We start from the raw sequence: 24,917 nt of genomic DNA, 5'->3' as shown, positions 1-24,917 counted from the left end.
CTGGCTTGTCTCCCTTTATCCCAGCTGATGAATTGAGAGGACCCTCTTGGGCAAGCAGCCCAGGCTGGGGTTTGGCTAATTAGAGGCTCTTTTTTTTCTCATAAATATCTATAGTGATGAAAATGAGGCAAATAAAGGCTGTAGTTCCCGCCTGTGAAAGAAAGAGTGAGATGCAAATTCTGAATGCATAGTGACACTCGAGGAAAAAGCTCGACAAGCCGACGTTTGTCTTTGCAGATGCAATTATTTCCACACATAGCTTTTTAATGATTATAATGTTCTGCAGAACATTAAGTTAAATTTTGAAGACTCAGACATATTCACCAGTGTTTAGTCATAAGCAGTAAAAAATATAATTCAAGGTGTTTTCCTCTAAATTCCCAGTGGGAGACTTCATCGTTGATCAATACATCCAACTGCAATTAAGGCACATTAGGCATCTGTTAAGTACAGTTTAACAGTTGGTAATGAGATCAGGCCTGATAGGTTATCTCTGTCTTTTAGTGTCAGGGACATTTTGACAGCAAGGATGGTCCCGTAATCACATTGTTCTGACTAAGTCTTACTTATAGCTGTAAACAAAGGCTCAGGTCCTCCTCAGATAAGCTGCTCCGTGCCCTGGTCCCAGTCTGACATCTGTGCCCTAATGCTGCCCACAGAGCAAATATAATGTGAATATGTAAAAGCTAGGCATTACAAATATAATAAGACCAAATCACAGATTGCTTTTTCATACTTGACCTTTAATGAAAGAATGTGACAAAATAAATCTCAGGTCAATTGTCCACTTCCTTTTCGGTGCTTTCAACAAAATATTAGAAACTCCAAAAAGCATCTAGACTCATTCTGGCTTTGAGTTCAAATGTATTAATTATCTATTTCGAAAAAAATACAATTTCAGATATGATTCCCGTGTAACAGAATGAAATGGATCAGGCCTTTAGACATGTGGTTGCTCACTTGATAGTTTATGAAGTCAGAAACACGTGAGCCTTCAACACCTCAGGCTACGAGCGGAGGACACTAGTAGATTTCTCACAAGTCTGGCAAAAGCTGTTCTTATTGCTCCATAAAGTTTTATTATGAAATTATTTACTGAACTCTCCCACCAGACATGTTTTATAAAGATGAAAATACTCAAAAATTCTTAAAATGACGGTCTCTTCTCCCTCATGGAAAAATCTAAATTTAGAAATGCGTGGGCATTTGTATTTCAGAAGTTTAACTGCTAAATAAAACTCCTCCTGCTTCATTGAAAAGGTCTATTCTCGTTGTATGTACACTGTAGTTTTCAGGTTTGCTCATCAGACCTGTTGCACAGTAGATAATTTACCTCCATGTGAAGACACATTAAACTCTTGAGCTTGGCTTAAAGCAGGTGACTGTAAACTGGAACATTAAGAAAAACCCATCTTTCAATGAGGACTGGCTTGAACTAATAGTAATGAGTTAAAACTTAAACGTCCCTTTCACAAAGAAGAGCTTATTTTCATTTCTCTCCGATGACACAAACAGGATTTGTATTGTTTGTTTCCGTTCCAGATGAGTCACATGAGTCTCACATGTCGCAGCTCCAGGGTCTCCTCCCGGCGTCTGGAAAGATGGCTCCGATCCGCTGTGGACGCGTGATGTCACACCAGTGAGTTTCAGCTGACTCCCACACGCCTCATATGACCTCAATATCTGCTCCGAGGGCTGACCGATGTTTGGGCCAACAGCAGCTGCCAGGGAAGCCATTAGCTTTCAGCGCTTTACACTGAATTCATTTAATTAAATATAATGATATAAAAAGAGCTAAAGCAAATGCAGATATCATTATTATAGATTCTATAATGCATTGATCAAGTAACACAATAGTCAAAATCAATATCTTGTAACCAGGGAAAGAGCTTGCCATAGTGAAGAGTCTATTTAAAGTCGGGAAAAGTTATGCCTCTGTTGGACGGGGCTGCTGTAGAGAATACTGCGTGTACTACGTGATCAGAAGCACCGCATCTATATTTAACAAATCATGGGGCCTGCGGCGCAGCGTGCTCGTGCAAAAGAACGCCCACCAGAGGACGTAGAGCACGGTGCTGCTGAGACTCCAGTGTCCCTCACCCTCACCTCCTGTAGACCACGATCACTGAAACCTGACAGGTAGGCCACCTGAACACATGGGCTTGTACATGTACACACAGCTAGAAGGGCAGAGATTACTAATGCTTCTGTTGATTTACTGTTAAATATTTACATTTTATTGAATCAGTGGTAGTTTCAGCTTACTAGCTAGTTTAAAATGTTTTGCCTCTAACAGATTTCTTTTCAATATTATATATCATCACATTAATAGAGAGCTAAAGAAGTTGCATTTTATTTACATAATTTAATTTTATATTAAATAAAATGTAATTATTAAGCACATATTGTGTACCCTAAAAATCAGCATGGTTGTGTATTTTTTTAAATTATTTTTTATTACATGAATACCTAGATCTGCTGGTCTAGTCGTGATGGAAGTTTGGTCTTAGTGCATGTAATGTTTATTTCTTTAGCGTCCTGAGACGATCTTTTTGAATGAATTTTGTGATTCTAAAATGACCTGTAAGAAACTCAAATACTTAAAATGTGTCTTTACCTCTTTCAATTGATTTCCCAGGTTAAATTAGACGCACTCAGTGGAAATGGAAGACTTTGAATACAGCGTGGAGATCTGTGACCGCGACTGGGAATGCTTCTTTGCAGAGTGCGAGGCGTGCGACCTGCTTCCTCCGTCGTTAGCAGGGTTGGACTCTGGGATGAGTGACTTTGATGAAACAGGCTCCAAACTAAAGAGGTTTCGCAATGTCGACCTATCGTCCGGCGTTTCAGAGGCCGACCGACCCATCGACGGCCCCCCAGACTGCGAGGGCTCTCCCGTGGAGCATTACCTCAGCAAACATGGCGCCGGTGCAATGGAGAGCGTCCTGTCAGGCAGTGAGGAGGACACACACCTGCAGTCTGTCAATATATTCTTTGAAAGACTGAAAAATCTTTCAGAGACTGAGAGGCTGGCTGAGCCATGCCAAGAGAGAGCAGGAGGAAACAGAGAGGCAGCCGCGGAGGGGGAACAGTGTAGTGATGGGCACCGATCCAGGGGCGGCACTTTGCCAAAAAACATCCCCAAGTCCAACTCTCCGTCTGCCGGGGGGGAAACAGCAGTTGGTGCAGAGACGCCGAGGCCTGTCGACGCCATCAGCAAAATAAACACAAAGAAAAAAGTCGAGTCTGGCTCCAGCGTTTCCTCTGACTCTGCAGCCAGTAACTCAGTGCTCAAAACCAACATGTCAGCCAACCCTGAAACAGAGCTATTTATGAGAGAGGAGGCCTGCACACAAATACAGTGGAATCAGATTTGTGACTTACCGGAATCAGAAACACCTCACCGAGACAAAGTGATGAAGGCTCAAACGTGCACACCTCTGCAGGATACTAAGCAGGAGCATTTCTTTATAAGCCAATTCACAGAAAGTGATAAGTGCAACAAGTTATCACCGGGCAATGCAGAAATGGTGACACGCATTAAACGCAAGGAAGAACACAACCCTGTTTTTCAGGTAGACGCAACAAGCCTAAACAAATCAGCAAGCCCACAATCCTCTCCATCGGCCTCCATCAAGAGAAAGAGGAGGAAGAAGAGACGACTCAGCTTTGAGCCGGCCGACAGCGCCCATGGCTACGAGAGGCGGTTCTCAGTGAAGCCGAGCGACTCAGAGGAGGAGCAGTACTCAGGGAGAGGAGGAGCGGGTCTGTGCTTACCTGAGGATGTGGATTTATTTTATTCAAACTCACCACAAAACAAGGTTGTGTCCTCTTTATACTCCGTCTCAAGCCGTCTTCCAGTGAGGACATCTGCTAAAGAGATCAAAACAAATGATGGCTCTCATATTATATACCAACACCCATTCAGACGGGAAAGGTGTAAAGCAGCAGGCTTGGCTGAAAATCATGCAACAAATAATAAGTCAGTTACACCATGTGTCGACAATGCAATATCAGCGACAAGCAGACATGGTAATGTGGAAACAGATTCACAGCCATGCATGAAATTACAAGTTGGAGAATCAACAGAATTGAATAAACATCCTTGGTTGGCGGTTTCCGTTCTCCACGAGGCTGATGGAGCGAGTCATTCGATCAGTGGTCGTGAAAACGGGCACAATCTTAAGTGTTGTGCAGCCGAGGTCAAATCAATCACTCGCAGTATTTCACCGAGCGCAGAGTCAGATGATCGCGCCGTGGGAGTCGGCCAAAACGACAAACTATCCGAGGCTAACTCAGTCCTGGCTGCAGAGGCTGGAAACTCAGTCAGAGAGGACAGCACACCGTGTCACGGACCGGCTGAGCCCCAACAACAGCTGGAAATCGAGCGTCATGACACAGACCAGTTTAGCTCCGCTCTGGACAACACAAAACCACAGCAATTCAACACCACAGCCCGTCCATTCATACTAGAGATTTCCAGTGAGGTGACCTTACCCGATACTTTACCTTGTGTCTCTGATTTAGACATATATAATACAGAACAGCAAACAGAGCGCCCTCTGGACGTTCAGGCTTTGTCCAAATTAGCTCAATTAGCATCACAGTTAGTGTCTCCTGGGAATCCCGGCCCATCTGTGGAAATCATCAGTCAGAGAGAAATCAAATTGTCCACCTCTAAAGACTTAATAACTTCAATAAGTCCTTCAGTTATTACATCATTATCGTCCCTGCTCACAGAATCTGGAGCGTCACTCTCAAATGAAAACCTCGCAGACCTGTCTGGTAGCTTCTCTTCATCTGTCAGACAAAATGAGTCTGGAGGTCAAACAGAAAAAAAAACACTGATATTGTTTACACACGAGGACAGAGAAGCTCAATCTGGACCTAAAAGATGGTCCGAATCAAGTTACTCAACAGAATCTAAGTGGGATTCACTGGACGGAGCAGAAGAAGCTGAATGTGAACCTGAAAACGCACCAGATTCAAAACACTCAGTGTTTGCCATGTCTTCTTTTTGGAGGGAGATGGAGAAGCTGACGATAAATGACATTCTGGGTTTACGATCCGTGCCACCTCTTCCAGAAAGTCAGGAAACAGACGCGTCTGCTTTAACCGATTCAGGTTTTTTTACACAATCAGATGAGTCCAGGCTCAAACAAACCAGTGAGCACATGCCCAGTGGTCCTGATCAGGAAAAATCAGGTTCAGGTGCTGTTGTGGCAGATGATTCTTTCATTTCGAGGAGTGTTCTATGGGAGAGTGAACCTGTGCTGATGAGTCTAGGTTCAGATACTTGCACAGATAATACAATGATGACGTCTGTGAGTAACATTTCTCAACCAGTCTTCTCTGGAAATGCAAAACAGAGCCACAGAAAGATTTCCAAAACCTTAAGTGGGCACAATCTAGCTGCTCTGTATTCTGACTCATTCAGCTCCAGGTTGAAAGGCCAAACGTTACAAACCTTAGACGAAGAAGGATCAGAAAAGTTTGACTGTGTCTTTGAGGATAAGACGCCAAAGCAAGCGGACATGGATTCTCTACCTTCCTCCTGGACAGACGGCTACAGAATCTCTGTTTCCGATATTTTCCAGTACCTCTTTGGTGGTAAGCCGTCGATTCCCAGCCAACCAGCCACAGATAACGTAACCACCTTCTACTCAGATGGAACTTCTGTTTCTGAAAATTATGATCACTTTTTCTCAGAGTACGATACAGAAACCTTCTTCTGTCCTCTCATCTCAGCGGAGGATCAGACCAAAGGTGAGCAGGGGCCTATCGGTTCCTACTCACGCTCAGCTTGTAGAAATCTACAGTTCCCTGAGGCCTATGAGGGCTTCTTTGCATCCTCCTCTTCTGATGATTCTTCAGTTGAATCTGATGAAGAGGACAACTGTGGACCTGTCAGGGTGGTGACCAGGTTTACCCACAACGCAAACTCATCCCAGATATCAACGGACATTTATGACCATTTCTTCACAGACAGTGACCTGAGAGAGAACTTCTTCTGGAAAGCAACACTCTCTTTCAGGAATGTACATTTTTCGCGAATCACGGTGCAGAAGCAGACTCTCCCAAGCTCCCGAACGTCTCATGTACCTGTGAGGCAAAGTGGCAGATCCCTTCAAAGGACACTTTATCCCAGTAAAGCTCTGGGAAATCAAGACGTGATGTTTCCGGATCCACTTCTCTACCACCTGGAGGACAGGATCTCCAGACAGCAGGCGATGCAGCCTTTCAGAAATGAGGGTTTACAGACGGCTGATTCAAATCCAAGTAAGTAAAGTTTCCCACTATTATCACAGTAATGCATGAAGGTTTAAGTTAGGGTATTAGGTTTTAGCCGGCTACTGCTATAACAGTACATTTTAGATTAAGAAACAGTGGTGAAATAAGTTGTTTTTTATTATTATGTTTCTGTTTGTTCTTAGAGTGTAACTGGAATAAGGGGATAGAATAATACAAGAGTAAATGTGTAGCTCCATCAGTATAAAAGAAGAATCAAAATTCTTTAAAACTCTACATATCAGTCTAAATTGTTGGATAATTTGGCTGCAATAAAAAGGTATAAACCCTTAGTGTGGTATTTTAATTGGTAAATGGTCTCATATGGAAAACTGGAGTGGAGAAAATGTGTGATCTTATTTTACCTCGGAAGTTAAGTCCACAGCTGATTAATTCTCTGGGAACACTATTATCTAAACTAAGCTTTACAAAATTCACATTTTATGCCTTTAGAAATTAAACCATTGCATGTTGGCCAACAACAACCTTTTGTGATCAGAGTCAGCTAAGTGGTGGATTTAGACTTTAAGGTGAATAAATAACTTGTGTGACAACTCTAAATAGGATTGTATAATTATATGGACAAATTAAAGATTGGTTCAATTCCATAGTCATGCCTAGCAGACAGTTTAGTGTTAAAAGCAACGATTGCAGACACAGACAAACATACCTCTTTTTAAAAGTTTATACAAATGAAAAAAACAATTTTTTAAATAATGTACAATATTTACAGTATGCAGTGAAGCTTCACGTGGGTAGTCGTAGTGTAAGATATGTCGTAGTGTTAGATATGTGATCCACTCGGTCAGCTGTTCCAGTCATGACCGGGTCGGACTCTCTTACCTCAGCTGTCGGAGGACACTCACTGGGCTGCGCTGGTGAAAGTAGAGAGGAATGGTTGTACGTGATAATTTGACTCCACTCAATGATTGTCTTCTCTAAGCTGCCACCGGAGCACCCTTATTTATTAGTCTAGCTTTGAAGGGATATGTCATCATCACATGGCGTCCGTATGGGTTCCCACACTGAGCTTTAATTAAGATAATAACACTCGGCATCATGACATGGCCTCTAATGATTCACACTTGTCTACGAGGATTATCTTCAAGGCCACGAGTCACACTTTCAAACTCCAGTAGCATCAAGCAGACGTGTGGCTGCAGACCTGGAATCTGTGAAGGATGATGGGATTTGATCGGGTCACGGTGTGACAGAACAGGAAGTCCCAACATATTACTGGGGGCTACTGCTCAGCTGTTGGGATGTTATTGCCAATTATGAAGCTCCGGAGCGCCCATTTGACACCTCTGTTGACCTGACGCTCTCCTTCTGTGAACTGCCTGTGTATGATCAAATAAAAAGATTCACAACACTATCTGTGATCCTCTGTCTCTCAAGGGCTGGATTCCTTGCTCCTGCCACTCCGACAGTCAGACATGTGTCTGGTTTGTATCGCCTTTGCTTCGTGGGTACTGAAGACCGCAAACCCACAAGTTGGAGATGCCTGGAAAGCTGGTATGCTTGTTCATACGTAGCAGTAATTTAGTTTCATATAACTGAAAGCCCGCATATGCGGCTTTTTTAAAGACTGAAATTACACAGTAGTCGCTTTTTTTGTCATTGTGTATTTGTGTTCATTCTTTGATAAGTAACACAATGACTCACTTTTTCGTTGTATTTTACTTTCACAGTTCTGTTGGCAAACGTAAGTGCTCTGTCAGCAATCCGATACCTGCGTAAGTACGTCAAGATGGAGGCGGCCGCCAGCGAGAAGGAATTACTCTGCTCTCGATACACGTCACCAGTGAAATTATCAATTTTCCCATGAATCCTGGATCTGAGTCACTGCAGGACCTAGATCCATGGAGGAATATGACACATGTTTTAATGTGCTGCTCCGTGATTGCACTGTAACTCCTTTATTAACCCAAGTTTCACTGACGCCTTCATAGAATGGAAAGAGTTTCGTTTAATAACAGCTGTTTTGCTTCGGCAGGGCGAGATGACACATGTGTTTTTATCAGACAGGAGACTTTACAGGTTCGAGACAATTGTAAATAAGGTTTCAGTGAGTGAGATTAGCAGCAAAGCTCGGCTGAGCTGACGATGTTTGATGAACTTGTGATAAATGGATTAACTTGAATCCCTGAAAAATAATATTTAAATGGAGCTGTTGGAGCATGTTTTGTTTCCACTAGTTTTATGTAGCAGCTGATTTGATCCAAAGTCACTGTGTTGACTATTTCATGATATGAATGAGATCATATCTGTTGCAACATTTCCCACTGTAACAGAACCCCCATAGTTGTTATTGTGTAATTGTTTGGGAGCTGTATTCTTTGCCAGAGTTCTTATGAATTTTATGAAGGGCATTTGATTTTCATGAGAGATGATTCATAGAAGACTCTACAGTATTTTATCTAAGTTGCTCTGTGAGCTGTTCATATTTCGTGGATCGACATCAGTTTGACAACATTAAATTGAATTGTGTGCATTGTGTCTGTTGTCATTCCTCAGACTATTCCTGGATGTGCAGCTTTCCAAACACTAGAGGGCAGCACAAGCTCACGTGATAATATGAATTGGATCAGCTGAGTGAGCTGCAGTTTCTAAGTAATTAATAATAATACAATTTGCCCTAGAAATCTAGTGTAGTTCAAAATACGTAGTTTGATATAATACATTATGATAAACTTATTCAGTATAATTTTCAAGGATTGAGCGGAGATCTTTCTTGACTAATAATAATATATTTTTCTCCAGTAGATGGCGTGGTGGAGCTATAAAATACATTGAGTCATACTGTCACAGTATTTTCATACAAACACTCAGCTGATTGGATTTTTATGAAGTTTCCATGCAGTTCACTGACAGTGACCAATTTTGTCTTTTAAAGCCCAGAAAGGGAGATAATCCTGCTTCAATGATATCTTGTTGGTTATTCACATCATTTCATTTCATCAGTTTCACTCATCAGCTTTTTCTTGTTTCGAAAGTGCGAATATATGCAGTAGTATACTGTATTGACTGTAATATACATAAAACAGATTTAACAGTCCCATAACAATAAGAATAAACAGATACACAGGATTAAATTATACTTTTATTGCCAAATATAAATAAACACCTCAAACAAAAATGGAAAAGAGGAAGCCATACAGTTATCAGTACCATGCTGTAGTGACAGCAGCACCTTTAAGGCAGTCCGTTAAACCCACATCTATTTGTCTTGATAATGTATCATACTAAAATAATATATGTACAACATTTACAAAAATATACATCCTGTACAATAACAAGCCCTCTTGGAATGCTTTTTATAGCTTTCAGCTCAAACAAAAAGACATTTAACAGCATGTTTGAAAATACTTAAATAATTAAAAACAGTCAGTTCTTGCTCTCGTCTGAAAGCTTTAGTGCAACCAGCTGTCTTCTCTGTTGAATGCTACATCACAAACAGACAGCTGAAGTACGAGTCTGTCACTTTCACAATATTTTTATTTAGCCTGCTGCTTTGCATGCTTGCACTCATCGTCCGCCTGCTCAGCTGCACTACATCCGACAGCGCAGGTCCCTTGATCTGCCGGCTCACACTGTACACAGCAGGAGCAGCACAGGCTGTGCCGGTTGGCTTTTATTATCCCTCCGATAGAGATCTGTTGTTTGCACACGTCCAGACGAGTGGCCCGGCTATTGTTTTGTTTTATGACCATCTTTGCTGGGTCGCCATGGCACCAAGGCCTCTGGCCCCATAGTCTAATCCTGTCCAGTGTGTCGAAATTCCAGACGTTGGCTGATTCATTCCAGTATCACAGTCGTCCTCCCAAATGTTGTCATAGTCCATTTCCTGGTCATCTGGTTCTGTTGGTTCGAGGTACGAGTGGTGATCTATAGAAGCGAGAGAAGATTCCCAGGCTTTTAGTTCTGAACAATGAAAGACAAAACATCGCCTTGACTGAATCAACTTGGACATAGCTCCAAGGCACTTATGGTGTCATTGGCTTTATTCCAACGTGTAAACAGTCAAACTGCCGAGGTAACATGCCACTGCTACTCCACCTTCATTCTTTCTAAAGGTACAGCCACATGCAGCCTGACAGATAAAACCACTTGTTATATCATAGCGTGGCTAAGCCTTAACTTAAAGTCAATTCTAGTTTTGTTTTCATAAATGACTAAATAACCTGTAGAAACCTGCCCGTCACATTGCACAGTGTTCTCTTAATTCCATCAAATGGAATTGAGAGCCACAATGGCTGTAATGGTATCGGCTCATTTGTGTGTTTCCTGCACTTTCAGTTCCGTAACTTTTGACCTTCTGTCTAGCTGCTGACAGACCAGAGGGTTAAATCATTCCAGAGCGTCTGCAGTGTTTAATTTAAGGTATAAGGGAGTGTGAGCTATGTTGTGTGTCCTTGCTGGTGCTTAGGAAGGCAGCAGACAGTGTTGACTTTCACAACTGACACTTGTGGGGAAATACGATGCTGCAGTGTTTGCTATGATTTGAAGGAGCGCTCGCCGCTGCTCAATAGATTTTATGCAGCCGTTTAATGAAAACATACAGTCGACACACGTGTGCACTAATACACACAAACAGAAGAATGTTTTATCAGGTGCATGCCTTCAGTTGTTACCTGGTGAGTAGCTGTAAGGCATCTGAGAGGTGTTCCTCGAAGAGCTCGACGGGAGAATCATCTGTCGACAGAAGAGAAAGGGCGAGAAAGTTACTTCCTGTGATCAACTAAAACAAACATTCTCATATTTCGTGAAAATATCAAAGAATGTTTCACATATGGCCCCAGATCAAATAACACCTGCTGAACAAGTGAATAAACTTGCTCTGCTACCACACAGAGCTCCATCGCTGCTCTTTGCACCTCCACATTCCAGGAACAGGAGCGTCCTGAGAGATGAGTACTGTCATATTTCTCACCTGCTCTTGCATTCGGCCGGGCACGGGCAGGAGCTTTAGCCTGGAGACGGCCTCGGCTCTCTGCTCCGCGTGGCTTGGAGGACCTTCCATATCCAGGCTCAGAGCCTGTCCCTGGGAGTTGGTCAGAACCAGGCTTCTCCTGCCGCGCTTGCCCATGGGAGGGGTGTGGAGCTGGAAGGAGGGCGGTGGGAGCTGCTGCTGCTGCTGCTGGTGGTGGAGGTGGTGGCTGTGGGGTTGAATTGGCTCTTGCCAGCTCTCCTCCTTCAATAAAATTAATAACATTTTGATTTAGTAATGATGGTGAATCTTGTTATTAAGAAATTACTTTTGAATTATTTAAGTGTGTGACAAATTTGATGTGACCAGAAACTAGCAAATATAATAAACTTAATTCTTAAAGATAAACACAGTTCAGTGATTAATTTGAATATACAAACCCAGAATAAATAATTGCTGGTTGTTATTAAGTCTCTACACTAACAGTGACTGATCATTCTTACTTTTTCACTGAAGTGTGTCTGTGTGTGTGTGTGTGCGATGCTTGATATCAGAGAAGCTGTGCAGGTGTAAATTGAACCTATGGATCCAGTATCATTGACCCACTTACCAATGGCATGGCCTCATCCAGGGAGTAGATTTCGGGACTGCAGGGCTCGTCGTACAGCGGCGATAGGGGCTGTCGGGGAGCGCACATGTCCGAGTGGCGCTGTGGGCCGTTCAGGGAGTAGCTCAGGGACGTTTGAGGTGTGCTCCAGCTGTTCGACTGATCACAAAAGGTTTCGGACAGACAGAGGCAGGAGTTAGTTTAAAACACCGGCTGATGAGAGGAATATCAATCACTTAGTTCCCATCGTCTCATCTGACTTTCTATCACATGCTCTTCAGATTCACATGAGCCAATAACACAAACCAGATCCGATTACCTAGTAGAGGATTTGGACTGATGCCAGTCCCTGATCTGCAGCAGTGCTATGTGTTGTCTCATAAATCAACCGTCAGCTGTCAGTGTTGTGTATAAAACTCTTAACTGCCATACGTAATGCACGGATGTTCCATCAGTGACTGTTTACTGATTGGTGGCTTTGTTCTTCGTAATTAAATGTAATAGAGGTCTCATTTTTGCACCATCACATAAATTATTCTTTCAGCGTCGATTCTGCACTATTATCTCATTTGTTAACACATATCATGACCCCTCTCGTCCTCCAGCTCGAATCTATTTTAGTAGCTGCACACATGACGTGTAAAATAAGTCAACGGTCTCTGAGGGAATATTCGGTTATCGAGTTAGACGCCAGACTGAATTACCTTGACAAGTGGGGCTTTCTCCAGCCGCTGCGGGCTGACACGGTGCAGGGCAGAGTACGGCGTGCTGTAGACCTGAGACGCCACCGAGCTCTCGGCAGGCTGGAGGTAGGAGTTGTGCTGCGGTGAGGAGTAGCGCAGGGACAAAGGTCGTAGGTCACGCTCGGGCCTGGTGTGGGAAGACATGCTGTTGTTCCTGCTGCCCAGGCGGGCGGTCTCGGCTGAGGAGGGACGGCTGTACTGTACGGAGAACAAACACAACCAGGGCAAGAGTCAGCCAAGAGTCATAGCCAGGGCTGGGATGTATATTCGTTACAGTACTTAAGTAAATTTTTCAAGTACCTGTACTCACATGGTTCTATTTTCAGTTACTTTCTACTTTTACTCACATATACCAGCAAATATACCGTATGTGCTTTATAAATAATCAATAACAGGAGGATTTGGTACATAGATCCAATCAGATAATTAGAATCCGCCCCTTGCTACAGCAGCATTACTGGTGATGAAGAAACACCTGTAACACCGCCTAGATTCAGCCATTAGAACTGACAATAAGTTTTCAGGAGCATCTGAAGTTTTCTTTATAAATAAGTAGTCTGTACTATTCTATCAAACTGAATAGACAGTAGGCTCAGTTAATGATGTAGTGGACTGCTGCATTAGTGAAGAAGACTTGTACTTTTAATACTATTAAGTATATTTAAAAACAAGTCTTACTTTTACTTGAGTTAAAAAGTGAATGTGGTGTAGTATATTTTTATCAATCTATATTATAAATTTATTGATTTATAAGGTTAGTGTAAAATGTTTTACGACACAGATAGAGTCCGAGATTTTAACCAGTGAGTATTTGTAGAGCAAATGTATTAAACAGTTTCTCCTGTTGCATCATTGTTCTTTATCTTCATTTTGTGTTTTTGGAGAAAAGAGTCTATCAATTTAATAGGGTGAGTGGTGGTTCAGCTGAACAACAACTTGTCTTCTGGGCATTGAGCCCTCGCCTCGCTCAGCTAATTGAGTGGGCTAGTCGACCTACACAGCGAGAGTCTCAGTTCTTCTTAAACATCTTTGCTGAATCAGACTTTATTGGCCGTTATATGGCCTGAGGATTCCCTATTCCTCCTCTGTGGGTGCAACAGGAGCCTTTAGGTGTCTTGACCTCACTTAATAATTAACTTTGTGAAGGGAATGTGTTGCTGCTCAGCTCCACCAAAACAAACATTCGTTCTATGTCTAAAGCTAAATCCTTCCACATTTATATCTGTGCTAAGATTGTACTGTGCATTAATTAGTCCAAGAACAGTTGAACGTGAGAATTGACACATGGCTGACTTACGCAGAGCGGTTCAGCATATCCTGGGGTGAGAGGGTTGTCTTCATGAATGGGTAGCTGCAGGTTGTGGAGCCCACGTCCACTTGTTGACTGGCTGAACTTAAGGGACTCACTCCGTCCTTGGCTGTTTCCACTCCACCGGTCGAATGAGGGAGCCTAGAAATAATTGGAGCAAGAAATTCAACATTTAAATAAAGATGTTTTTGACCAAGAACAAACTTGACAAATGTAGTTATTGTAAATCATATCATAGTTATGGTGATTTATAAAAAGAGTATGTGTCCTCTTTCACTTCTACTCATACTTGAACCCTCACATGTCCCTGCAGGTTCACAAACCAAGTGTAGATAGCTTCCTTGATAGTTATGGTTCATCAACAGTTGTGAACAATGTAATAGTTTGCGGTCCGTGAAAGGAAGGGGGGGGGGGGGGGGGGGGGTCTCACCTCTCTTGCCGTCGGGGTGTAGATGATGTCATACACAGGGGGCGGGGGGGTGAGAACAGGCACGTCAGCAGCTTTGAAATGCTGGATCCAGTCGCAGAACGTGGTCATATCCAGACACGAAATCACTATGGGGTTGATGAGCTTCCCTGGGAAGAGAGGAGCGGGGGGGGGACACAAAGACTGTCATTCGGTCCAGTCGCTCGCTGGAATGTGCTATAGTCAGAATGTCATTCACTGGGGATAAAACCAGCTCATTCATAGAGGGGTTATACTCTGTGACGCTGGTAGACCCATGCAAAAGGCCACTTAACATAAAGCTTGCATAAGAACACACACTCATTTAAATTCCCCTTGACATGTCCGGAGTAGAGCAGCTCACTGATTCACTCTATTTACCTTCGATCATAAAGGTGTTGGGCTTGACGTCTTGGCAGGGTGTGGTCACAGTAATCATGTTGAGTGGAAGTTTCCCCTGTAATCATAATGACTGTTAGACCCAATACACAGACATAATAATGGATACGCTTCATGCACACACCTCAGGATATTAGTAAGTGTAGGAGAGTGGTACCTTGTAAAAGAGCCCATCGTTCTCCTCTGATAGGATGATGAGGGTCGCCGGGTACATCACCAGGAGTCTGTCACTCTGTTCCTGTCGACACAAGATAAAAGCTGATATAGTGAGTTACGTGTGTCAGGACCAGTCAACCATTTGTTTACATATTCCCATAATAAAATGTCAACACCATTATGACGGATGATTCCTTGGTGGAGATGTCTGGTTCTCCCTTCAGGTGCTCAGAAAAGGTTTGGCACATTAAACTCAAAGAGAATCTAAATCATACTAAAGCTTAAATTTAACTCTCATATAAGTATCTCTGAAAAGTTCTCTTGATTCCATGTTGTATAGGAGCGAATGGCACCAAGTCCTTTAATATGAATGTAAGAAAATAATCTCCAGTCATTCTGCCCGGGTGAGAAAATAACTATGAATAACACGAAGCACAGAGGCGACCGTGAGACCCAAGGCAAACATAGAAAAAAACGCCAGTGTTTATCCTTTAATACTCTGCTGAGAGGCACAGTTTGAATCCCAGTGAGAGCTTCAGTCCGGCCGGTCGGGGGGGCATTTAAAGGTGCGGCAGACGAGCAGTTTATGTTTCCTCTCCCTCGCGGAAGGTGTGTCTGGACAGACAGCTGACATTCCAGCTGTGAGGTGAGTTGAGTCACTGGGAGCCTGGCGAACGGCTCTCACACAACCGGGGCCCTAAATCTCACTCACTCGGGCCCATATGAGAATTAATTACAGATAACCGTGCATGCTGTGTCATGACTCCTGTTTTTACTGGCTGCTATGCGAAGCCTTATCAACATTATTTATTTGTGCTCATGTCTGATCTGGTTAGCACAGAGTTGTGTTTTCTTCACAGGCTAGTTGCAGGTGTCTCACAGTGTTATGCACCTCGATAGAAAAAGAAAGAAACCAGAGTTACATCTGCAGCAGAGGCACCCTGTTGCCAAAAATATGGACTCCACCCATTCAGTCACTCCTCACACTGTGTTAAGGTAATGTGTGTGTTGCGCAATTGAAGAACTGTGAGTCACCTGGATTTTGAGCTGATGTTATTGAGGTTTTTAAATGTGAAAAATTCCCAGAGTACGAAACCATGTATCACTACAGGCGGCTGTAGTCAGGAGTCAATGTGGGACAACAAACTACCAATCACGTTCTCGCCTCTACCCGTGGCTCAACTGCACATTCCCATAAATAGTAAAGAACCCAGATCATGGGTTTTATCTCTGCGTGACCAGAAATGATGATTCACTCTGATGAACAGCGGTGACGTCGTACCTGACAGGGCAGGTGCTGCAGCCGGACTTTGGTGACATAGGTGATGGGGCCCAGGCTGTCTCGCTGGGAGCCCTCCCACTCGTAGATGGGCTCTCTGTTGATGGAGTTCCTCAGCTCCTCTCTGCCCTCGGGAGCCTTGTCTTGGTTCAGCTACAGAACGTACACAGGGGGAAAACAGAAGTCACGAAGAATCGTCAGCAATGTAGATATTAACATTCCTCTGACCCTAAGCAAATTTAAGAGTTGAATGTTTGTCCATAGAAAACGCGTCCCAGCTAAGGCTCACACAAACATTGTCAGTTCAGCTATTTCCTCGTGACACACTTTGGTTCATGTGTTTCATCAGCCGTTTCCCCACCTGTGGGTGTGGAGTCAACCCTGTGCAGATGTGATTTTGATATTGACTGTGATGTGGTCAAGGCCACTCCTTAGTATCCAGGCCTCAGGGAGAGCCAGCAGTGACCTACCTGACTCATCAGATCTACACGCTCACACACATCCTGTTTTCAGGAGCGGCTGAAGCCAAACCACTTTCTTGGCTAATCCACCAGGTGGGTTAAAAGATGATGACCACATTCTGTTGCAGCACGAAAGCCACTTTTTTATGCAGCTTGATATAATATAACAGGTTATTTCGAGGTAGGTGGCAATCGAACGTTTTGTCCAACTTACCTTCACTCTGGTGAAGTTTTCGATTGTAGTTGCAGTGCCTCCATTTGCCTCGATGTTTTCTCTCAGAAGGCCAAACCACAGGTCCAGCTCGTCTTGGTTGGCACAGTAGACAACTATGGAGTTGAGGCTGACACCTGCAGGGTGCAAAGGTCACAAGGTCAAAAAGGAAAGTGGCTTTTGGGAATTTTTCTCTCCAAGACTTTCTTTCAGGGAAATCGCTGACGCAGTGGTTAATCATTAACCGTGAGTCCACCCGTCGCGTTCTTGGCTGTTTAGCACAAGTTATTTAATAAATGTTAACACATGTTGAAGTGAGTAAACCACATGTAAGACCTACTGCGAGAAGATCCAACGTCTGACCTGCGTCATCTGGTATGTAAAAGTCAGAGCAGTCTCTCCCCCCCTCACAGTGTTTACTCAGGAGGAATGACCAGGGTCTGGGATGAAAAGAGCTGGAATCTCGTTCTATCTATCAGTCCCACACATACCACAGATAACCAGTACAGATAGTCTGTTTCACTCCAGCCCCTTGGCTTTGTGTGCTAATTCTCTGGAGAAGGCCCACTGACTGCTCCTGAAGACCTTGACCACCATGTGCTCCCCGAGTTCAAACAAGACGAGTGAAGGGAAAACTCTCAGGACTGGCAGCACATAGTCCGACATTTGCTACTCTGTCAGTTTATAGACATTATTCACTATTGTTAAAGGTAATTAAGTCTCATTATCTAACTTTCACAGCAACATAAATTCAAACTGTGTAAAGCCTTACAGAGATTTTTAGAGACCGTCTCGTGCTGTGTTTGCTACGTCACCCGTAAACTCACCAACACCACTTCACCCTAAAGCTGAATCATATTTCCGCAGCGCTCTCGGAGGAAAGCACTTGGTGAGAACCCTCACTTGACTCAGACGCTTGACACGCTTCCGCTACATATTTCCTGTCCGCGGTGAATCCCATAAAGCAAATCAAAGTCCACACTGCAACAACAGCTGGAACACAATACCACAAAATAACAAGCTTGATCCGGGGAAGTCGGATGAGTGTCAACATTGTGAATGTGGAGACGGTTCAGATGTCAGTCCGATAGAAACCATAATCAAATGCAAACAAAGAAACCGTCTACTCTTCGTGATAGGCACTTTTCACATTTGTTTTTATTCTGTAGTTTTGCATTAGTCCCTGGCAAGAACCCCGGCATCACATTTCTACTTAATGAAAAGAAATCGAGCCTCAGACTGTTTTCGTCTACCAAGAGTTCAAAAGCTAAGTGGCATTTCCACCGGGCATTAACCGGAGCAGTTTTTGGAATGTGCCATAGATTATGTGCAGTGACAAGGCTAAGAGCGGTAGCCGGGCTTTTCTGCCCGACAGCTGGGCTCACTGAAGTGCACCTGTCGTCTAACAAGCAGGGTCTTAAGGGCTGCTTTGGCCCCCTGACCCAGGGTGAAGGGGGCCCGGCTCTAGTTAGTCTTGGGGTTGAGTGGAGGTGAAGGGGGTCGCAGCACCTTTGAATCTCTGGAATGTGACAACATACAAAATGCTGCAGCTTGGAAAAAGCGTGTGATTTTTTTCCGTGAGCCGATTTTTCTACTTTGATCCATAACTTAAAACACAGCATTAAAAATGTTGACAACTGCTCTAATTCATCCTCTGTCTTTTGGTTTTGAAGTCTGGCGTTTGACACCATGCTGGGTTTGTTAATCAATCAGCCTGAGTGATTGATTAGATAAAGTCAGCACAACCAATAAAAGTCCATACAGATGATTATGACATTCCAGGGCTCGGTGCCAACAAACACTTGTTTCCTCTCCGCTGGAGTCGAAACTTACCGTTTATTTGAAAGGCGAATTCCTGGGGTTGACTGTGGTTGCAGTTCTGCTGCAGGTTACAGATGGAGAGTTCTTTCAACGGAAGAGTTCCCTGAACACAAGACAACAAAAGGTTCAGTCACGTTTCTTTGCACAAAAACAATCTCTCATTCTCTCAGTAAAAGCGTTCACTGCAACATTTCCTTTTCCAATTACTCCATTTGAGCCAACTGTTCAGCTCTTAATTGTATTATTCACCTTGAATCCCAGCATACTTTGCATTTGCCATCCTCTAAAGTGAATGCTAACTTATCCTGTATAAAGTATCACAGCTGTCTCTTCTTGACAAGAAGGTAAGCCGACAACAGACACAGTAAAATGATGATTAATGGCGGCTCACGCTTTACACATGGTGAAGCAACTTAATCATACTTTCTGTTTACAAACAATCTGCTGACTGGAAGGGTACACATGTCGAAAGGTACGATTATGTAAAGTAGAAATCTGCCCCAAAGAAAGTTTAATGAAATAAATCCTGGGAATGGTCATAAGGACAGATAAAGCGAAGCATTTGAAGGATCAGTCGTGAACATTGTGATATTGTCTAAGTGAAAGCAAACTCACCTGGTATGTTAGTCCGGTTGTGTTGTTAGAGAGAAAGTGAAGGTGCGTCTGGAAGAGATCCAGGTAACAATCATGTATATCCTGCAGAGATAATAGAGAACGTCATAAAATGTCCTGTCTAAGAAGTAATACACTGTAAGAAAACTACAATCCTCATATTACAGAGCCATCACGTTTCACCTACTCTGTGTTCAGGTTTCAAAACACACACAGGAGCTGATTTAACATGAAACAGCCCGAATTGGAAAACTGAGAATCGGTAGAATCAGCTGGTTTAGTGTTGAGGAAATGAACCCTCACACATACAGGCACATGTCTGGACGCCCATGATCTTCAGCAATGTGTCTTTTCCTGATGTTGGTCTCAGATGAGAATCATTTAATCTTAAGATCGATTGTTTTTAAGGTTTCTCACTTCCTGTATTTATTACCTCGACAAGGGGAGTTAGGTTTTGTGTGCGTCTGTTTGTTTGTTTGTTTGTTTGTTTGTTTGTTAATCAGATGCTGTATGATGCGTGGAAGGACTCATTAAACTGTGTTGCAGATCTGGATCAATGGATCTTGATGAAAAAATCCGGCATAGCTGAAATGGATCTAGTTAATTTAAATGTATTTCCTTAAGCTGACTGCCATTTCAATTCCTTATTCATACCACGGGGAACTGTTTTTAAGCACTTGTGTTTGTATCAAAAGTCTCACACAAATTGAGTCATCGGTTGATCAGAATGTCTTGTTCCTGTATCACCTGCCGATTCATGGAGCGCCTACGGGAGATGTTCTGATTTAGCAGAAAGGACAAGGATTTCCGGGAAGGTGTGTCTTCTTTGAGCGTAAAATGTGATTTTAAAGTAACTCGTTTAGCAATCGTCTTCGTCGCTTGTCAACACTTTGGACAGTCATGCCTCCTCTCTGGAGTTCTTCTAGGTTGCACACTTTGTGTTCTTTTGGCATCATGACGCCCTTCCGTCCAGCACTCTTTCCTTTCTACTTTTTGACAGAGCTGTTGTGTCACAGCTTTGATGAATTGCAGTTCCCACAGTGCGCAGACGGGCCGTCCTCTATCAGTCCCTGGGATCAGAGGAACTCTCTCTCTCTCTCTCTCTACCCTGAGGTTTTCTCTGGGAGATGTTTCACAACTGTAGCAGTAGCGAGCATGTCCAAACACAGGCTGCGGCCCGCTTCGTGGAAAACCGATTGGATTATTCACTGCCTGCCACTACGTCAATCTACAGCGAGTTTCAGTTCGTCTGTCCGGTTATTCTGGGGGGGGGGGGGGGGGTTGACACTCACGCTGATCACATGGATGACTGGCACGATGTGTCATCGTAGGCTTGGTCATTGTTTCAGACCTCATTAACCACAATGAGGATTGTGCAGCATGAGTTTTGTTTTCCTTTCGTCATTAAAAAGTCGTTTTGGTTTGGCTCACCTGGCACTGGAGGAAGCGGAAGCGGACTTTGGAGCTGTGAATCATGCGTCCGTAGTTCTTCACATTGATGCTGCTCTTCTTCCAGCCGCTGGCCGGGTCGTAAGGAAACGGAGGATTCCATTTGATGTTGTCTATTGACTGCAGATCTTTGTGGCACATTTCCTGCAACCATCATAATGTCAGTAGAAAATAAACAGACATATATTGAACTTCTCTCTGTTATGAGTATGAGTTTCAGGTTAGTCTACTGCGGGCTGAGGGAGGGTCTTACCTTCCCGGGGGTGACAGTGCACAGGATATTGATGATGCTGTTGGACTTCTCCTGCCCCTCCTGGGGATAATTTTTGCGAAACAGGCGGCTGCTGCTCAAAAAAAGGAAACACCACGTGTTACCACTCACACTGCTGTGTTTACCAGCTATTCATTGTTTGCTGTTCAGCTAAATCCCCAACGGCAGTCATCGGGAGCATTTCCCGTACTTGTCAGTTGACCGTCACCCACTGTTATCAGACACAGAGTAGAACTTAACACACCCGTCTTTGCTCAGACTGTTTTGCATTTCAAGTTCAGTGGCAGAGACTTTGTTTTCTGTTTTTCTGTTCTTTACCTTCACTGAGGAGGTTATGTTTTCACCCCTGTCTTTTTGTTTCATGATTGGTTCGTATGTTTGTTTGCGGGCAAAATCACATGAAAACAACTGAAAGGATTTATATGAAATGAAGTCTGTGGTATAAGTCAGGGAAGAAGCCATTGTGAGATGTGGCATTTTTCAAATTTTTGCTATTTCCCATAGCATAATTCTTCTTGGTAAAAACAGGCAGATTTAGGGGACTTATATCTTTGAATGTGTGAAATTTGGTAAAGCTTGATTACATTTTAGGGGACTTTACTCTAGTGCCACTCCACTACAGTGGGTAAATAACTTTGAATTGTGTTTTTTTTTTTTGTCTCACATAATGTACAGTGAATCCACCAGAGACCCTTCCTTTGTCCTCGGCCCATCAATGCCAACCATTTAAATGATAAGAACAATCGGCTCTTATGTTTCTTAAATTAAGGATGTGCATAGGAAAATCAGCATTCAATGTCCCTCTTTGTTTTGCATGACCCTCATCTGTTACCATTAGTGTCACGTCTCTATGAGGAAGCTCCCCCACTGCAACGATAAGACTGTGGGACTGCTCTTACATTCTCAGCTTGCAGTTTATCTGCTTATCTGCACACATGTGTACCAGTGTCCTCGGTGCAACAACGCCGGCGTTTGTTTTCACGGTGGGAATCAAGGTCTGTCTCCTCAGGAAGTCCATGTCCAGCATCGATCACTGACAAGTGTTCGGTGACTGATACTATTCTACCACGTCCCTGTTTAACTTGTTCTCACGTACACATATTAATAACGTGCACACTGATGCAATCTGCTGCTGCTACGTGAAAGAGGAATGTACATAATAGATAGGTAGTTGACTTACACACCCAACATTCTCCAAATCGCTGCTGTTGTATTCAATGCACCTCACTCCCCTTTCTCTGAAGGGAATACCTGACCCCGGCCTGATTCAGCAACACAAAGAGCGAGGAGGGTGCACAGGAAGCAGGAACACTGAATGCATTGTTCCTGTGCCGAACCATCAATCCCACTGGGAAGGTGTCTAAGCCGGAGTGGATGTTTCTGTTTTTTTTTGCCCTGTCTCTTTTTTGTATTTGAAAATGAAGCGCAACATGACACATTCTATCAAACCAGACCCTGAATCATCACACAGGACAGATGTTCTGTAGCAGAGGTTAATCAGCATCAGATGTGCTGGTCCCGCAGAGTGGGCCGCGCCAATCGTAACATGCCCGGGCAAATAATCCCAACGGATTCAAGAAAACCAGATCAGAAATCACTAAGCATGTCTGTCATTTCCTGTATTTAATGCCTTCATATCAGATCACTACACGCCATCAGGTGCCATAAACCCAACGGTTTCTTTTATGGAGTGCAATTGCCCATGTGTGATCGTGATAATGATTGGGGGGTCAGCTCCGGACTTTGGGGGGGAAACCAGAGTGACTTGACAGCTGGCAGATCATCTTCAGAGGGATGCAAAGAGGAGGCAAATGGTAACTGGATCATCGACACCGTTGCCCAGACAGGCAGCACTCAGGCACCACTCAGGCACGACACCCAGACTATGCTGCACAACCATATGATCCTGACAACCCGGCGTCACAAAATTCACAACCTACATTTAACCCCGCTGCTCAAACCCCGAGAAATACCAGGAATTCCTTCTGTCTGAAACACAGAGTCTGAAATAACAAACGGCCGTCAAGGGCAGGACATGTGCTCTGAGGGAGCCGGCTGAGGCGAGTACAGTAAGAATCCCCAGGACAGGTTGTGATAGTTCTTACCTGTTTCTGCGAATGAAGCTTTTACTGGAGAATCTGAAGTTGTGCTGGGGGACACATGACAGGCTGCTCCCCATGCTGCTCTGCTCTGTGAGGCTTCTGCTGCTGCTGCTCTGTAGACAAATGACTCCTGTGATGGAAGAGTGTTATCCAGTAGTGCAGTGTGTGTTTGTGTGTGTGCTCCCGGCTGAAGTCAGACTTGTACTGAGGGAGAAGTGGGCAGGGCAGAGAAGTGAGACCGGTGAGAGAGTGTGTGCGTAACAGGGGTGGAGTTTGGGGCTGTGTCAAAGATAGTGGGTGTGTGTGTGTGTGTGTGTGTGTGTGTGTGTGTGTGTGTGTGTTGAATAACCAGTAGGACTCACACCTTCTCTGAGTTGCCTCTGTCTGTTAAATCAATCCCAACAACAGAGACCAGGGGTGTGGGGGGTGTTCAGGGAGAAGTGTGCCATTTCACACCTTCCAGGGGCCAAATGGGCCTCATCGTTGTTTGACCGCTGCACTGAGTGGTCACTAAACATGGATGGTGTGTGTCAATCAAAGGCAAGACGGGAGCTTCCATTGGCATGTCCAGACATGAAAAATGCCTGCAGACTGTTTATTATTGACTCACATGCTCTAACTCAACTAAACTCAAGTGTCATCTGGAAACATCAAGTATCTAGGAAACTTTATATTTCACAATTCTAATGGACCTATTGATTTGGAAAGTAAAACTGCGTAGATGTTAAAAATAGCCCAAAGCTCCCTGTGATATTGAAACTGAGAAAGATAATTCATTTTAAGGGTATCACACTATTAGATCGTTCCTTCTTTTCTTTGAGACATATTCTTCTTTAGCATTCTATCACATTTTGGGCGGTCGTCTGTCACAGGGGTCGGAAGTCAGGATGGTTTAAACTGCACGTATGTGTGTGTGTATTCAAATGCTCTATTTTCCACAAGGCTATGGGTTTATGCAAACATGTCTAGTTTGCATGTAAGGTGTTTGTTTGTAAATGAGATATCTGCCATGTAAAAAGTGAAAGTCAACAAAACTAAATTGTTGAGGCGCAATTTTAATTTCAGGGTTTTATCTTTATTTATTATCTTGCCAATATAGTGTAAAGTTCATTATACAGAAACCATTCCCATGAAGACATTTAAGGAAATTCTTTTTTTAAAGTATTTGTTTTACAGCATGGAAGGCTCACACTAGTTTCCCGGCTTGTTTACCTTAAATGATCAGAAACAAGTGGCCTTATCAGTCAGACGGAGTCAAACCCTCATGATGGCCTTGTGTTTGCTCATTAATTAGGTCACTGTCTGTGTCGAGCTGCTGCGCTCTATAGTCATCATTCACGAGAACGTGTGCCGCTCGCTGCCAACCTGATCAACCAGGTTGTTCGAACGGATCCACCCGAGGCAGCAACAGACATCATCCTGTTCGAGGCCTGTAGACTGTAGACTTCAGGAGAGTGATTGTTCTTCACTCTGTGGGATTGTTCTTCGTTTGATTGAGCCCACTACTCACAAAACGGTCCAGCAGCTTAATCAATGAAGAAAACTGATTGAATTACATGTGATTTAAATTAAAGTAAATCATGGATCTAATCCTAAACCAATCCTTGGTAACGAGCCAGACTTGTTCTTCAGAATACACAAGTAAATATGTAATATGTAACTTGTGACAAACTCAAACTATAACTGATGTGTAGATGAAAGAAACAACATGGCGTATACAATTTAGGTCATAGAAATCATTAGGAGGAGAAAAATATCTCTATCATCATTAATCATTTATCTCCTCTCGATTAAACAAGGGAATGTTCAAAATGAGAAAACATTTTGATAGTAA

The 24,917-nt window shown here is 43.4% G+C and overlaps 2 protein-coding genes across 2 annotated transcripts; one reads left to right on the top strand and one right to left on the bottom strand.

Moving 5' to 3' along the window:
- Positions 1 to 4,389: 4,389 nt before the first annotated feature.
- On the top strand, positions 4,390 to 8,782 carry LOC128442719 (PPARGC1 and ESRR induced regulator, muscle 1). Its single transcript, XM_053425289.1, has 3 exons — positions 4,390 to 6,279; positions 7,687 to 7,803; positions 7,980 to 8,782. Exons 1-3 carry the CDS (start codon positions 5,007 to 5,009, stop codon positions 8,114 to 8,116), a joined length of 1,527 nt encoding a protein of 508 aa, XP_053281264.1. The 5' UTR covers positions 4,390 to 5,006; the 3' UTR covers positions 8,117 to 8,782.
- A 596-nt stretch (positions 8,783 to 9,378) lies between these two features.
- plekhn1 (pleckstrin homology domain containing, family N member 1) lies at positions 9,379 to 23,286 on the bottom strand. Its single transcript, XM_053425796.1, has 16 exons — positions 23,087 to 23,286; positions 20,964 to 21,054; positions 20,693 to 20,854; positions 19,265 to 19,345; positions 18,662 to 18,752; positions 16,832 to 16,965; positions 16,160 to 16,309; positions 14,879 to 14,959; positions 14,704 to 14,779; positions 14,308 to 14,453; positions 13,866 to 14,018; positions 12,530 to 12,766; positions 11,829 to 11,984; positions 11,222 to 11,482; positions 10,923 to 10,983; positions 9,379 to 10,176 (listed from the first exon to the last, which is right to left on the bottom strand). The coding sequence occupies exons 1-16, from the start codon at positions 23,158 to 23,160 to the stop codon at positions 9,992 to 9,994; spliced, it is 2,139 nt and encodes a 712-aa protein (XP_053281771.1). The 5' UTR covers positions 23,161 to 23,286; the 3' UTR covers positions 9,379 to 9,991.
- Between the last annotated feature and the right edge of the window lie 1,631 nt (positions 23,287 to 24,917).

The sequence above is a fragment of the Pleuronectes platessa genome, chromosome 6 (genome assembly GCF_947347685.1).
Source record: "Pleuronectes platessa chromosome 6, fPlePla1.1, whole genome shotgun sequence".
In the NCBI taxonomy this organism is placed as follows: Eukaryota; Metazoa; Chordata; class Actinopteri; order Pleuronectiformes; family Pleuronectidae; genus Pleuronectes; species Pleuronectes platessa.
The sequence above is the reverse complement of the archived record's forward strand: the minus strand, read 5'-3'. Positions and strand labels throughout refer to the sequence as shown.